The sequence below is a fragment of the Equus przewalskii genome, chromosome 12 (genome assembly GCF_037783145.1).
Source record: "Equus przewalskii isolate Varuska chromosome 12, EquPr2, whole genome shotgun sequence".
Classification (NCBI taxonomy): Eukaryota; Metazoa; Chordata; class Mammalia; order Perissodactyla; family Equidae; genus Equus; species Equus przewalskii.
The window spans coordinates 3333208-3349683 of NC_091842.1; the positions used below are offsets into that span (position 1 = coordinate 3333208).

Below are 16476 nucleotides of genomic sequence, written 5' to 3' on the forward strand. Positions count from 1 at the left end.
GCCTTATGTATTATTTACAGTGAGCCATGTTCCACTTCATGACTTCAATACAGCTTTTCATGATTTTTCTGCCAAGGTTAATACACTATCTGTAAAACGTACTTGTCAGAGGCTGATACTTAATGAGAGAAAAATCCAGCGGGATCGAATAGGATTTCAGCAGTGTTTACGTGGGGGCTGTGCGGTACTCGAGAGGGGTTTTCTCTCCTCCAAGGATGGGTTTCATTGTGAAATGGGGAGCGAGGGACATGTACCCATGGAATAAAGGCAACCGCAGTTATCTGATGCCCTGAAGTCAAAGCACAGTTACCTGATGCATTTAGAGGAAAATGCATGTAAAGAAGGGAACTGGGTGAGTTGGAGATTCGCTAAAGGGCTTATGATAGCCCATCCTGGTTTGAATTCAGACTGGGAAGGTAATGAAAACTAAGAAACTCCAGGTAAACACAGAGCAGCAAACGGGGGACTTTCAGTGGTGAGCTTCTTTCCAAAGACCTGCCACTTTCAGAATCAGCCTTGAGAATAAATCTGAAAGGAAAGATACCATCATCCTAGTATTTTCACTCTGGCCTTCACCCAAAAGTCATGCAGTTAGCCAAATGGATAGAATCAAGATGCCTTCCTTCTTTCTGGAACATTTCACTCTGAGCCGGGGGAGATGGCTGTCGAGGCATGCGTTATTAACTGGTTTCGGAGACTAAGCTGTTTTCTCACTCTTCTCGGGCAGGTGGTTAGCAAGTCATGAATTTCCATGTCTCCCCCTGGCCTCTGACTTCCCCAGAGCTCAAAAACCAAGTTTGGTTTAGTACAGCAATGTTGAATGCAAAACAAACAAACAAAAACGAACAAGTTAAAGATTACCGAGGGCATCCTTACAGGCTGTTTGAGAGATAGCTATCAAGCCTGGAAAATAATTCATTCATTCATTTCTAAATGATTTAGGAGTGTGATTTGAGAGAAGAACGAAGGGCAAATAAGGCTGCTTTCCTGCTCCTCTCAGAGCTCACGAGGATCGCCTTGGATCTTTGTGGTTTTCTCGTAGCTTTTTGTGTGTGATGAAACAGACAAAATTGGAGCCTCCCGCCTGGGAAGAGATTAGATTGCTCCCTTGTGGGGCACCCCTTGTCCCCGGGTTTCTTTACCCCAAGGAACATCGGCCCTAAGTGACAGTTGCAGCTGAGCGTTGCACCCAAAGTGAGCAATTTATTAATTTCCTTCTTGTGGAATCAGTCCTCTTCTGTCCCGGGGTAATTTCAGAGAAGTGGCTTGTCAATGGCTGTGCTCTGTGCATATTCAGCCTTCAAAGGACTGGGTGCATTTTGAAAATCCAAGCACAGTATTTTGGAGAGTAAAGCCAGCGCTTCTATCCCACCCGGCAGTGAGGAGTGGCCCTTGCCCGCTGACATCCGAGGGCTGGACAGGTTCTTCATCAGGTCTGCATTTGAGAAGAAAAGTGTGCTAAATTTGTCATAACTGAAGAATCAAATGAGAAAGAAATGCAATTTTAAGAACAGTCTGCCAGAATGGTTGGATTTTAAGAAAACATGTTTGTAGGGTGTGATCTATTTTTTTTGCAGGAATTGGGTTATTCCACTCTGGGGATTTTTAAAATATTTATTGCCTCCTATCCCGGCGACACTCTTGTCCTTCAGGAACATTCCTGGGCAGGAATGTGAGGGACAGTTTTAGTAAGTGACAAGTATGATCATGACTTTACAGATTTCCTGTCTCTAAACCCAAAGACCAGATAAATGTTTCCATTTATCTTCATTGTCCTCTTTTTAACTTCAACATCTATTTTTGGGTTATGACCAAGATATCTGGTTGCTTTTCTTTCTTTTTTGTTTTGTTTTAGATGTAATGCTCATATCACAAACTTCACTCTTTTAAAGAGCATAATACAATGGTTTTTAGTACATTCACAAGGTCGTCAGTTGCTTGCTTTTTAACAGACGGGGAAGGATCAGCGGCCAAGATCCTAACTCCAGAGTCTGAGCTTGATCCTAACTCAAGATCTTATCTAACTCGAGATTCTTGGCTTGGCCCACAGCTACGTCTGGAAGAAGGACAACGTGGTCATCACCCCCTCCAGCAGTTCCAGAATTGTGGTGGAGAAGGACGGGTCCCTCCTCATTAGCCAGACGTGGTCAGGCGACATTGGAGACTACACCTGCGAAATTATTTCTGAAGGAGGGAATGACTCCAGAATGGCCCGGCTGGAAGTGATGTGAGTAGTGTGGAGTTAGTGTTAACCGTCTCCTAATTATCTGCATCGTCACAGTCAGTCCTCCTTCTTTCAAGTGACTGGCACTTAACATGTGACAGCCACGTTGGGTCCCAAGCCAGCAGTCAGAGGCCATTGCCTTATGCCTCACAGGCACGTACACTGAAACAGGTGTTTTGTTCTTGTAACCTCAAAATTAAAATGTTTCAACCTTGGTTTAGATGGTTCGATTATTAGTTTCTGTCCTCATTGATCTCTTTGTATCCTATTTCCCCCACTGATACCATATCTTAATAGGCTCCATTTTCCACACTGTGAGTAGGTAACAGTAAGTTCACTTTTCTGTTTAATGCCCATCAGAACTTCCGATCAGTGAGAAATGTCAGGGTCAGCCCACTAAGCGAGACTGTTCTGTGAAAGCTAACTAGGCCGCGAGTTTAAGTGAGTGCCAGCTGCCTCTCCATGGGTAAATAGACACTTTCCATTAAGTCTTTTGAAATCCTGAAAATAGCAAACAGCTGCCCATTACTTCTAATCTGAGGCTTCCCGGGGGTCCAGAGGGCCCAGGTGAGAAACCATCGATCTCCTCTATCTTTGTGCTCTCTTTTGCACAATTCCCTCTGTTTATGGGCAGGAAGCTGAAGAGCCTGCTGACAAATTTTATTTTCCAACATGTATTTATTTGCTTTTGAAAAATGGTGCCCTCCTGATATTCCCTGAGCACATATGTACAAAAGGAAAACCTGAAAATAAGGGGGCAGAGCAGTGCTGGGGTCGGGGCAGCAGCCAGCTGCAGTGGCCCAGGCCGGCCATCCCGGCTAACACAGGACATGCTGGGCCATTAGCAGAGGCAATTTGGAGAGGTTTTTCTTACTGGACTCTGCTCACCTCCATCCAGAAAGGATTCTATAGACAAAAATCATTCCCTAAAAATAGACTCTGAACACTTTGAGTACAGGGCCACGTCTCATTTGTCTTTGAATCCCTAGCCTCCGGCTGAGGGGATTAAAAGGAAAACACGCTTGCCAATTGCTAAGTGCATGAGTCCTGTGTTTGTTGCATGCACACACACAAGAACGAACAGACAGACGAGCAGCTTCCCGCTAGCCCCTCTCTGTCCCCTGTTGTTGAACGTGCAGCACCTGAAAAAGCCCCGTTCTACCTCCCAGATGGTCTCTCTCCCAGGATGAGCCCTTGTTCTCTCTAGAGGTTAGTCACTTGTTGGGAGCAAAGGTCGCCCTAGTTAGTGGTGAAACAACAGGTGCCATGTGGCCCTAGAGGATCAGCTAGGGGTCCTGGTGCTGCAGCCACGAGGCCGCTATACAGATGGCTTGCTGCTGTATAAGTGTTCGTGGAAGTGCTGGGTCTCCCCATTCCCGGCTTTGGCCACTGGACCCTCTGCCCTTGGGCTCTTTCTGTCCTCCTACCCCCCTAGTCCTCCATTCGGGCGCCTCGACCATCTCCACTTGAGGGACCTGCTCACCCATCCTTTAGGATTCAGCCGCAGGATCACTTCCTGCCATTGGGATGCCTGGATGTGCCCCACAGTGCTTCCCAGCACCTGCTTCCATCCTCCATCATAGCGTTGCCAATCGGGGTGGAAGCAGACGTTTTCATGATTCCTCCCCTACTGAAGCAGAAGCCCCCGGATGGATGGCACAGCTTTGCATTTTGAGTGCCTGATGGTGTTTGGTATACCATAGGTGCTCAATGAATGTATGTTGGTTGGCTGAAAGTATGAATAAGTGAATGAATAATTGTGTGTATGTTATGGGCCATTGGCGATCTTCCTCCTGATTCTCTTCACGCCCTTCCTCTTTTGTTCGATGCTCACATGCCCTGGGCTTTTCTCCATGAGCAAACAAACAGGCTGAGACCACACTGTCCAGAGCCCACCGCCCAAACCCTTACTCAGCTCCTGTCCTGTGTCTTTCCTCCTCTCGTCATACTGGGGATGTTTTTTTTTTAGTTTTGATAATATTGGAGTACATGACCAGAGAATTCACATAATCCACTGTGCTAGTCATATTTTTAAAAGTACCTTAAAGAACTCTTAGATCATCCATCACTGGGATCAAACAAATAAGTGTTAGCGTTTCATAAAGACTCTGTCAGCAGAAGCCAAATTGCATACTTCCAATAAAGTGGATTCTTTTTATTCTGCAGTTTTTATGTTCTACTGATTTATAAATCTTCCCTATTATTTGCTTATTTGATTTCCTCTAAGTAAAATACATTTTTCGGCAAATGTTGCTGTATCTATAAAATAATAGGCTTTCTGTAATGGTAAAACACCTCATCTCTAAATATAGAAATATTTGCGGATTTATGATTCAAACCAATTTAAGTACAACTGGTTCCAGCACTGATTTGGAAGACGATTGTTCCTGGCGAATTGTTAGTGTAATAAACACTCCACTCTTGCGAATCTGAATGAATCGGGAAAGTTGTAGGTTATCTCGTGGTGTATCTTCAGATCTAAATAGGTCTTAACTGTACGACATCAGTAATGATAATCATCATAACTCACGGTCGCAGGGCGTTCTGCGCTTCTCAGAGAACTTTCAAACTGAGCTCAGGAACATTTCCATGATTTACTCAGATGACAAAGAAAGGAAGAAAAAAGAAAAAAGCTCATATTGCAGAAGTGACTGAGAGGTACTTAGAGCTAAATAGTGTCCTTCAAAAGAGCCTGAAAGCCCGCTCCCCCGCCTGCCCACTTGAGTTCAAAGCTACTTGGTTAAATTTAGAAATTAGGAGCATTCAAGTGGGCTTCTGAAGAGCAGATTGTCCATTGGCTTGCTGTCATATTTGTCTGCTCCGTGTTTAGCACTTTGATGCCCTCTTCTTTGGGTGAGCCTGGTGGGAGGCGTGTCCCCTCTCACCAAGGACAGTGCAGGGAGAAATCACAGTCCTGGCAGGGCTACTGGCCGCCAGCGGGGCCACCAGGGAGGCTGGACTGGAGGCCTCCCCCCCACCCACCTCTGACTGATTGAGGGACTTTGGTCAAGTTACCCCACTTCTCAGCCTCTGCAGTTTTCTCACCTGAGAACTGGGCATGTTATCATGCCGCTTAAAGGCTGATTGTGAGGTTTGAATGAACTATTGTTTGTAAAATCCTGGCTTGGAACCTAGCTAAGGGCGAATACTTGCTAATACTCAATAATACTCTCTTTTACTCTCTTTTTGACCACGTTCTCTGACCCTCTGACACACCAGGTGTGTCTGTTTGCTGCTCAACCCCCAAGGCATAGACCAGGGCCAGGGGCACAGTAGGTGCCCAACGATCTGCAGAGGAAGCCTCACTCCGCCTACAGAGTTGAACTGGGTTTGCGTATTTGATACCAGCGAGGAGGAGTAAATTCATGAGAGGTCTGCCTTCATCCCCTCCCTGAGAGGAGAGGCTTCTGCAATTCCACGTGGTCCCGTGAGGCGTCTTGCAAGTGAACAGACAGAGCATCATTAGTCTGGTCGCCAGTTGTGTTTGTCGTGCTTTTCCTACTAGTTTGCTAGTGTGGTGAGGGAGGGAGCGAAGCTGGAAGGACTCCACCCCTCCAGAGCGCCTTGCTGTCTTGAGCACACCAGAGGGGCCGGGCTCCTGAGGCTTTATGAGTGATTAATTGTTAATCATTTAAAGACCCAATTAGCATTGCATCTTTCCTTCTGAGATCAGAGACTAATTCTTAGGAGGCTAGAGTAGGGAGAAAACTTAATTTATGGAGCCGACTTGAGACTCAGACCCTGAGGCAGAAGGAGAGATCTCTTTCAATGAAACTACTTCTGACAAAGCCATTATAAGGGGTGAACAGTTTAGTATTGTTTTCTCAGGAGTTGTCAGGCCCGCATCATCTTCATCCTCAGAGTGAAGTCAGAGAAGATGGGTTTGACCAAGTCATCTTTGTGCGTGAAAGAGGCGACACTTTTTATATGGAAGCAGACTTATCGGATGCTCCTCTGCTGGAGCAATTCCCCCTCCAGCCACAATTTTATTGATTACTTTCTCTTGAGTCTTTTTCAGAGCTGTTTTTCTCAAACACCCCTCACTTAATCTCCTTCCCATACAGTCTGGGTTTTGTTGTTCATTTCTGATATTGTTGCGGTGTAATCTGCCTGATGGTGATTTCTCCCCACAATCTCTTTAAATTACAAAGTGACTCAGCACTGGGCTTCATTTCCATTGTTCTCTCAGATCTCTTTCATTTGTCACCCTGTCTGCATATCACTGTCTGTGAGCCACTCTGCTGATCATTTATCTCCTCTCAAAGTTGGCAGAGAAATGCCAAGACACGATCTATTCCTATTAGATAAGATTCTCTGAAACGGATTCAGAATATATTAAGGCCTCATTTATCAGTTATTGATGGGTTAGTCGAATATTTCACAAAGCTTAATTTTCCAGATAACCAAAACTTATCATTTAAAGGAATACTTTGTTTCCAGTGTACATTAAAAACCTCTTTGCATTGTGAAACAGGTAATGTTGAACACAAGAGATATTATAGAGGGGTTATCACATAGGGTAGAGGCTAGAATTAGGGAAAATCTAAATTTCCCGCTAACTCTGAGTTCTGTGATCTGTGTAAAAATCACACTTTGCAGTGAGCCGTCATCCTGGGTGTGACTATGAGCCGAGAAGCGGACTGTGGTGGGCAGTGCGGATGAGGACTCGTTTCTAGAAGCATCATGGACAGTGATGTCTTTGGGCTCCTCTGGGCTTATAGGTCTTGGTTCCTACACTAAGTGTCTTGTCAAGGCTTCTTTGCCTTTTAAGTTCCTAAATCATTTTTTTCAATCTTTTTAAAAATCTTTTTTATTCCTCTGTCTCAGGCTCTTGGCTGCCATTTTTGCTGTTCCGCCTGCTGACTTCTAGCAGGCCCCGTGGCTTTTTCATTGGTTGCTTTTGATCTGCTAGGAGAAGGGAAATCAGGAACACTCCTGCTAGAAACATATCCTGAGTGAGAGTCAGCAAGCTCTGAGGGATGGACAGAGGGACTGTGAGGAGCATATACCAAAGACTTGATGAGCTAACATCTGGATGGGGGAATTTGCTCAAACGGCCTGGAACTCCAACTAGCCCTGCCCTTCTAAGTTAACATTTGTCGTGTCAGAAAATCTTCTGTCTTTACAATGCAATTCTGACACTGACTGCCTGGAGTTAGCACGGACCCCACAGGTGAAGAGCACTGACTCCAAGGAGACTATCTTCACTTCCAACACCAGCTGCAAGCTCCGGGGCTCTGAGGCCACCTGTGCTCCTGAGCAGCTCGCTGAAATGTCCCGCTACCCCGTCAGGTTCGATAATTCTCTAGTAGGATTCACAGAACTCAGTGAAGCGATTACAGTTTTACTATAAAGGCTAAAAATTAGGACCAGACAAATGAAGAGATGCATAGGGCAAGGTCTGGGAGGGTCCCAAACACAAACCTTGTGTGTCCTCAGGATGCATCACCCTCCCGGGACATACACGTCTGATTGCCAACCAGGGAGCTCACCTGAGCTTGGTTAGAGCTGGCTAGAGTTCTTGTTGGGGTTTCATTATATAGACATGATTGATTGAATCACAGGCCACGTGATTACATTCAATCTCCAGCTCCCTCCCCTCTACTCTCAGGAGGTCAGAAGGTCGGACTGTTATCACTGGCTCAAAGCCCCAACCCTCCAATGACCTAGTTGGTCTTTCCTGCATTGACAGGCCCCCTTCTGGAATTATGTAGGGGCCCACCATGAGTGACCTCATTAGCATAAACTTAGGTGTGCTCTGAGGGACCCACCATGAATAGCAAAGACAGTCCTATCGCTCAGGCAGTTGTAAGGGGTCAGAAGTTCCATCCCAGGACCCCGCGTGGGACAAAGACCAGACAGACTCTTTGTTACGCCACAGTCTTATTTGGGTATATTTATCCAAGCTTACTCTTCGTTTGTTTTCAGGTGAGGGTGTTTCAGCAACTTTGGTTTGGTTTCGGACCATACCAATTCAGGTTGGGAAAAAAATCAGGAGGTGGGGTTTGGGAGAAGTAGATTAGGTATTTTTATCCCGGCATTTTCTTCATATTGGTCTGGATTGGAAGTCTAAGGGAGGTTTGGTGATTGGAGAACTCAAATAGAAATATCAGCTCCTTTTCTGATTTAAAACTTAATTCACAATTAAAGAGAAAACAAGACATTTCAGGCTCAAGTTCGTTCTTTATTGTAGTAATTTAAAGTCACAGTCCACATTAGAAATATTTGTTTGTTAACGGTGTGCGTGGGTTAGAGAGAGCTGTGTTTCTTAGGTAACTGCAAGCACATAACAGCTTAATAAATTTCCAAGTGTAATGAGTATATTTTTTTAAATTAAAAATATCAAGTATAATTATGGCTTTTTGCGCTGGCCTATGTGGGTCAGCAGTAATTGATGTTAAGAGAGATCACAAACTAATTAGTGGGTGAAACGAGTTACACCCGGATCCCTTTCTCCTAGCACTGACTCAGAACGTTTATAGAAGGAAAGGCCATCCTAAGGGCCACCAAACAGGGTCCCAGATTCCTGAGGTGTAAGGGTGAGACACTGGACTCGGGCAGCTCATAATTGTGAAGTCGCAGATCCCTCCGTGGGAGAAATCACACAGTTGGATTTGGAACCTTTGTCATCAGTAAATCCCAGGAAACACCTTTTCCTTCAGTAACTGCTTTTCAGAATTTATTTGCCTCAGTTGTGTTTCCATTCTATAGCCTTGCTCGTGTGTTATTTACTATTTCCCTGGGGTTTTACTTACTGTTTTCGCCACACCTCCCTTTCAGTGCTTCTCCCAAATCTCCATTACCCAACGGAAGACAGACTGACGATCTAACCTCACACCGCCAGTAATGAGGCAGCCACGCGGTCTGAGAATACGGATGGGCATTTTAGCTGGTAGCTCCAAATGGCTAGTATCGGAAACTTTCGTATTAAAGCGTAGTTCCCGGGCCTTTTCCGGCTTACATGGCTTACTGCATTTCCATTAACAGCTTCTACTTGTAAAGGCAAATTGTTGGCCAGGTTTTCTCAATTAAATAATATACTGTGTAGACATTGGCTCTCCCCACCCAATTTAAGTTACAGTCATTAGTGGTTTCATACCTACCAGAGGGATTAAACCAAATTATGTTTGGAAAACAAACAACACTGTGAATGGTATTTTTTTTAGGGGGGTAGTAGGTATTTGTGTTTGGGGCATATTTTATGTTCTCCATTTTCAAAACCTTATACACCAAGACTGTGCAACATAGGAACGAGGCTAACCATCATCCTGATGTGCATTTGTTTTCTTTTTCTTCCTCTGTATCCAAGTGAACTGCCTCATTCTCCTCAGAACCTCCTGGCCAGCCTGAATTCTGCCCACAGCCACACAGTGATGCTCTCTTGGGTTCGACCCTTTGATGGAAACAGCCCAGTTCTTTATTACATTGTGGAGCTGTCCGAAAACAGTAAGTAGCAAAGCAAAGTTGTCACCATGGATGATAATCAGATTTCTCTCTGTGCCCTGAAGGTCCTTAACCTTTACTTCTGCCTTAGACCCAAAACAACTAGTAGAATCCTATGATTCTTTACGGAGTTTCAAATGAAAAACACAACTCTGGTTTCAGGAAAGATAAAAGGTGACATGGAGCCTGGGAGCGGGACAGACGAGAAGGAATAGTTGGAGGGCCTCCTCTGAGAGCCTGGATTTGGGGCTGAGGCCCCCAGGATGGTCTTGCACACAGGGCTGCCCTGCAAGGGTACCCAGTTCAGCATCTTCTCCAGGGCGAACTTTGAAATGAGTTAACAATGCCTCCCCTTGGGGCTGATTTGAAAGTCAACGACAACAACAATGGTTAACATCTGGACGTTCTCTCTGGCACAGACATCATGCTAAGGATTCACTGGGCTCTTTTGTCACCTTCTCCAACCTCTCAGCAGTGGTTAGCACCATCCTTCATCAAACATTCTCCTTCTTGGCTTTCCTCCAGCCCCACTGGCCATTCTTCCCTCCTCCTCTCTGCTGACCGGATGACACGCTCCTCTGACTTCACTTCGTCACTCCTCTTTGCTCTCCCAGAATCTCTTCCAAGGAAATCCCATGTATCTCTGTGATTTCAAGTGGTATCTTTTCCCTGATCTTGATGTCTTTATCCAGACCTCCCGGATCGTTTGTGGAGCCCAATTACTTGACATCTCTATCTGGTGTCTCATAGACACCTTCAACTTCAATCCTTCAAACTGTGTCTTTGCACTCCTTTTAACCCTAACTCTGTTCTCACCTCATTGCCACAGCCATTCTAACCTCATTGTCACCACCCTCGAGGACTTCTGTGTTGCTCAGGCCAGGAGCCCAGGAGCAGTCCTCGGTTCCTTTTCCCCTCTCCCGACCCCACATCCCCTGCATCAGCAGTCCTTTCAGTTGGTGTTCCAGGACATAGCTGGAGTCTGCTCCCCTCTCTCCGCCTCTCCAGACCACTGTTACCTCTCGCCAGGACAACTGCAGCAGCCTGGTCCTCTGCATCAACTTTTGTTCTCTTCCAAAGTGTTCTTACGTGAGCAGAAACAGTGATTTTCTTAAAATATAACTGGACTGCATCCTCCCCTGTATAAACTCTGCAGGGCTTAGAGCAAAACCCAACCTCCTGGTCCCTGTGCAGCCTCACCCTACCCAAGACACTTGGCTCTTTGCTTGCCATGTGCCCACCACACTGTTTCACGGTGGCTCCCTGATGGGCGAACTTCCCACCTCAGAGCCTGTGCGCTGGCCTGGAATGCTCCCAGGGTGAGGGCGTCATCCTTCATGATCACCCAGCAGCTCCTCGAAGAAGCTCTCCAGCGGGCCGCCTCAGTGTAAACTTTCACTCCCTAAGCCAGCATTATTCCAGACCCTTCCCGGGGCCTCCCCAGGATGGAGCTAGCCAGGCCACAGGTAGTGGGCTTTTGTGACGGTCAATGTCATTGGGCCTGTAGCTTGTCTCATTGTGACGTATGGCTTTTCCTCCTTATCTCTCCTTGACCCACATCCCCGTCATGCCCAGGCAGAATTAATTTTTCCCTCCTCGAGGTTCCTATACCATTGTATATATTTCCCCTTGAGTATTTAGTACTGGTCTAAATACTTGTCTTCCTTCAAGAGCATGAACCCCTGAAGGGCGGGCAGGGTCCACTTGTCAATGCTCGCTGTACCTCTGATGGCCAACAGAGTGCCTGGTACATACTGGACCACTCCGAAGGTGTTCACATGCTGCATTTCACTGAGAGGGTGACTAAGAACATCGTTAGTCCCTCATTCACCTCTGGCTCTCCTAAATGGACCTATCTGGAGCTGGCTGAGATTCCCAGCTGTTTTTCCTTCAGAGCCTGTGATGTGGAAGAATCTAGAATATTATACACATTATTATTGCTCAAAGTATTATTATTACACAAAGAATCTAGAGTCGATAAGATGGTTATCTCAGGGCTGATCCTGATTTCAACCATACAAAATAAGTCTGTGGCCTCTGCCAAAACAGTTCCTGCTACTATGGGATGGTTAGTTGCATGTCTTCCTGCCACGGCAAATAGGAAGACCAAACTGTCATCGGGGCCAATGATCTGGGTTGTGTTTTTATTAGGAACCAGTGCCCTTAAGAAGCAGCTGAACATGCTGGCTAATTATGGTCAGAAAGAATGGCTCAGCAGCAAGAACACTAAAATGGAAATTGTAGCTGGCTTACACTCAACGCTGCGCAAGTGGGCAATTCTAAATAACTCCATCCGATCGTCCATTCATCCAGCTACTTGGGACACCCTCTGCAGCCAGCTCCTCCTGGCAGGCTGATTTGGATGCCATTCTCCTGGAAACGGTGGATCCTGCAGGAGCCAAGATGGCGTGGTCTGGTGGTGGAGGCAGCACTTTGTAGCACCTGCCCTCACGACATGCCAGCTGTCACAAAAGGGCCTCTGCAGAGCTTTTATGGAGCAGAACTCTGGAGCTGAACTGAGCCTTTTCCATCCACTTGACTAGAGTCAAAACCATTCTGGGAGAGTACGTCTGGCCCCCCGCAGGCATCCTGTGGTTTGCCTCTGTGAAATTTAACAGTTCTCTTGTCGTCACGCCTCTTTGGTGGGCCAGGGGCTCCTGAGGCCTGGTTCAAGGTTCAGGCCTGCGGGGCTGGGAGTGCTGAGGGGCAGGCCAGGTGGAAGGCAAGGTTGCCTGGGATTCCTGCATTCAGAGAACGCGAGATTCTTGATAGCAAGGACCCCAGAAACAGGTCGAGATTCTGTTGAATAGCAAACGCATTTGGCCCACTCTCTAAAACGTTTGTTGAGTTTGGTCAAGAATAATCTTTCTTTGAGATTATCGTCATCACAGGGCGGAAGACTGCCAGAAAAAGTTGTGAAAGACTTTGAAGTGGACCCAAAAACAGATCACTGGGTGTCTCATCCAGCAGCCTCAGGGTTCTCCCATTCTGCAGGGGCCTGCAGTTTTTACTGGTTTTGAGCTATTTGACAGCTCTGTAGATTGTAGAAAATGCAAAGAATTCTTGTCCATGGTAATGCAATTAAGTTGTGTCCTAGACGTAAATGATTATCGCAATTATTGGTTATTGCTTTGTAGATATTGACCAGTTTCGCATCTGTTTGTAAATTCAGTTTAACATTCCTGATTATTAACATGTGTGTGCTGTTTAAATTCTCTTTTGATGCAGTTGTAAGATCTCACTGCGTCCTTCTTTAATTAAGACGGTAACTAAAATCTTTAGCTCCTGGTCATTGTAATTTAGATGACAGCCATAATTTCATCTTTTAAAAATGTATCCTTTAACACTAGAGGTTTGGCCTCATAGAGTGTTAGAAATGCACACACTCATCTAATGCAACAGGTGCCACGAGCTCCCATGAAATCTGGGAGAGGCAGGCCTTATGTCTCAATCTCATCCTCAGACGGAGCCCCTGCGTGATTTCCATGAGTTGGACTCAGGCGTTTCACTGCTAAAATAGGATAATGGTGGTCTCTTACAGTCAGGAAAATTCTCTCTTTTTCCCATGAGGTTTTTTAAACCTTGGTACATGTCTCCTGGTAAGCACTTGCAGGAAACAAGCATACTTGTATAAAACATTCAGGGTATGTCATTGTATTTAGTTCCACTATTCGTCTTTTAATAGATGTGAGTGCTCATAGTTACGATTTGCATTATACCTTAAAGTATTTAAATTTAATTAAAATATAAAATAACTTTGTAATTTTTTGTTATTAAAGTTGTGTATACTCACTGATAAAAATTTAGGAATTACTTAAAGCACAAAGAATAAAAATAATCACTACAATCCCTGTGTGTTGCAAGCCAGCCCTCCGCCCATGTCCTTGTTCCCTCTCCCCCCACCTCCTCCAGGACTTGGCTCCATCATTAATCCCTCTCTGCCCTCTGTCTTCAAGCTCTCCGTCTCTCCTCCTCCTTCTGCCTCAAAGGAGAATTATTTCCACCCAACTCTCATTCATTCCGTCCGCTCTTCTCTGCTGAAGCCATGTCGTCCTTGCTCCAAAGGACAGATCTAGTGAACACTTCAGTCATCACTCTCCCCAACATGTCTGCGTTCCACGCTCTTGATCATTCCTCCACTCAGAACTCTGTTCCCTTGGCTTGGCTTCTGTCTCCGTCTTTATTCTTATGTCTTATTCTTTTATCTCTCAGACTGTTTTCTCTGACTCATCTGAGGTCTTCATTTCCAATCCTGCCCCTAACATGTTGGTATTCCTTGGTTTTTCCTGCCCAGTCCACTGGTCCTCTCATCCCACTTGCTTTCTCTCGTGATCTCATGTGCACCATGGTTCGCCTCCCGTCCACATGCCACAACTCCCTAATGTGTGTTTCCACCCTAGACCTCTCCCCTGAAGCTCAGATTCATGTGATCACATGGCTTCTAGACAGCTAACCTGGATGTCCCATGGGTTCACCAGACTCAAACTGTCAAAGTAAAACTCATCATCTTCCCCCCAAAGTTGCTCCTTTTCCAGGTTAGAATCATGGAAGTCAATCTTGACTCCTCACCATTCCCCATCCGCAACAAATATGTCAGATAAGTTCTGTTGGTTTAACCTCATAAACTTATCTAATTCGTTGCCCTTCTCCGTTCCTGCAACCCCTGTCCCTCATCAAACTAATCCATCCACTTGGCCTCCTCACATCCACCCTCCATTGAGCCAGCAGTGGGGGCTCTCTAAAGTGCACATCTGACCACATGAACGCCTTCGCCTGCTTGAAGGCGCCCGGTGGGCTGGCAGTGAGCCTCGAGCTTGGGTTCCCTGGGTCACCTTTGGCTCCTCCACAGTGTGCTTGTGCTTCACACATAGCCCGGAGGCCAGTCCCTAGCCCGTCTTCTAACCAGGTCACTGGCCCTAATTCCTTCCTGGAGAGAAATTCTCATTGCTTAAAGAACAGATTCTAGGCTTATTAGCATGGTATACAGTGCCATTTATCACCTGACTGCTGCCTGCCTCTCCAGATTTATCTCCAGCCACTAGCTGCTTTGCTTTTCATGCTTCAGCAACAAGCCATTGCCCCCAGCTCCCTGAGCACACGAGATATCCAGTGCCACTGCACCTTCGCTCAGTGGTCTGCGGGTGCCCTCCTCATTCCTGCCCTTCCGTCTTTGGTCAGCTCCTTTGTAGCATCTCCTCTGTGTGCCGTCCTCAGTCCCCTCTGGGAGGCGCTGGCCCAGTCTCTCCTCCACTGGGCAGGTGCTGTCCCCAATCTCCTCCCCTAGGGGACACTGTCTCAGGTCCCCCTCTCTGGGAGGCGCTGGCCCAGTCTCCTGCTCCAGCATTCCCGGCAGCAGGGCTGAATTACCCAACAGGCAAAGGAAGCCCTCAGGGTGCCAGCAAAGGCAGGACACCAACACTAATGAAAATCTCCAGAAGGAAACGCTTATTAACTTCTCCTGCTCCAGGTTTGCAGAGATATTCCTCTGTGTTTTCATTCAGAAGATTTATGGTTCTGAGGCTCCGCTCAGGTCTCGCAGCTGTTTAACTCTGCATTTCTTTGATTACTAGTCCTGTTGAACACATTTGTCCAAGTTGGCTGGCTTTTCATACTTCCTCTGCGATGCTCTGTCAGTTTCCTTGCCCCTATTTTTCTTTCTATCAAGGCCTTAGGGTTTTTTCTGTCATTTGTGACAAGTATTTTTTCAATTTGGTTTTTACCCTTAATTTTTGTGTATTGCTTTTTGACATCTAGAAATGTTTGATGTTTATGTAGTTAAATCTATTGACATTTTCCTTTATAATTTCTTTCATTGCTTTTATGTTTGGATATTTCAACACTGTCAGGCATAAAATACATATTCTTATAAGTTTCATCTTGTTTTTAAAGCTTTAATTTTCGATACATTTAACTCTTAGTTTATCTGGACTTTAGACGTAAGCATTCTGACATGACTTTATTTTTCCCAAATGACTAAATGACCATTTTCCAAATTTCCAAATGACCCCCATTTTTCCAACACGATTTGTTAAATAATCTATTTATTTATGAACGTTTCCTTTTTCATATGTTAAAGGGACCTGTTTATATAAAAGTCTGTTTCGGGTTTATTTGGATCCGTTGCGTCATCATCTGCTTTTCTGCCAGTTTTATAATATTTTAATTGTTTTAGTTCCAAATGTGTTTGAATAACTGATAAAGCAAGTCCCCTCATCTTTTCAGAATTTTGTTAGTTCTTGTCACCTGTTTATTCTTCCAGAAAAAAAAATTGGAATTATTTTGTTAGGTTTCAAAAATAGTCCCATTGATTTTTTAATGATATTAAACCTATAGGTTTTATGAGAACTGACTTCTTGGTAATTCTGTCTTTCTGTTCAGAAAATAATACGCTTCTGCATTTCTTCAGCTCTTTCTTTGCATTGTTTAGCGAAGTTTGCAGGTTTATACCCATAGGTTCTATACTTTAAAGTTGTCCTCAGATTTTGTCTTATTGCTACTGTGATTAGAATTTCTTTCCATTTCATCTTCTAACTAGTTATTTACTGTTGGGCTGTCAGAAAGCTATTGATGTTGAGGTGTTTGTTCTCCACTTAGCCACTTGCCATATTCTCTTATTATTCTAATGATTTTTCAGTTGGTCCTCTTAATTTTCAAGGTCGACAATCATATCTTCTCCAAATAATAGAAATTTATTGTTTTCTTTCTGTTTTTTTAATCTTGTTGGGTTGGTCAGAATAATTTAAAAAAATAATTAGCATAGTAGTATCTCTTGTTTAATCTCTGATCTCAATGGAATGTCTACTAGGGTT

The 16476-nt window shown here is 45.1% G+C and overlaps 1 protein-coding gene across 4 annotated transcripts in view; it reads left to right on the top strand.

Moving 5' to 3' along the window:
- The window catches only part of SDK1 (sidekick cell adhesion molecule 1), an 857865-nt gene that overhangs the window by 624962 nt on the left and 216427 nt on the right, over positions 1 to 16476 (top strand). For all 4 annotated transcript variants that reach the window (XM_070567258.1, XM_070567254.1, XM_070567255.1 and 1 more), the window contains exons 13-14: positions 2051 to 2227; positions 9534 to 9670. In XM_070567258.1, the coding sequence (XP_070423359.1) occupies positions 2051 to 2227; positions 9534 to 9670 (314 nt within the window). The remainder of the gene's footprint in view (positions 1 to 2050; positions 2228 to 9533; positions 9671 to 16476) is intronic.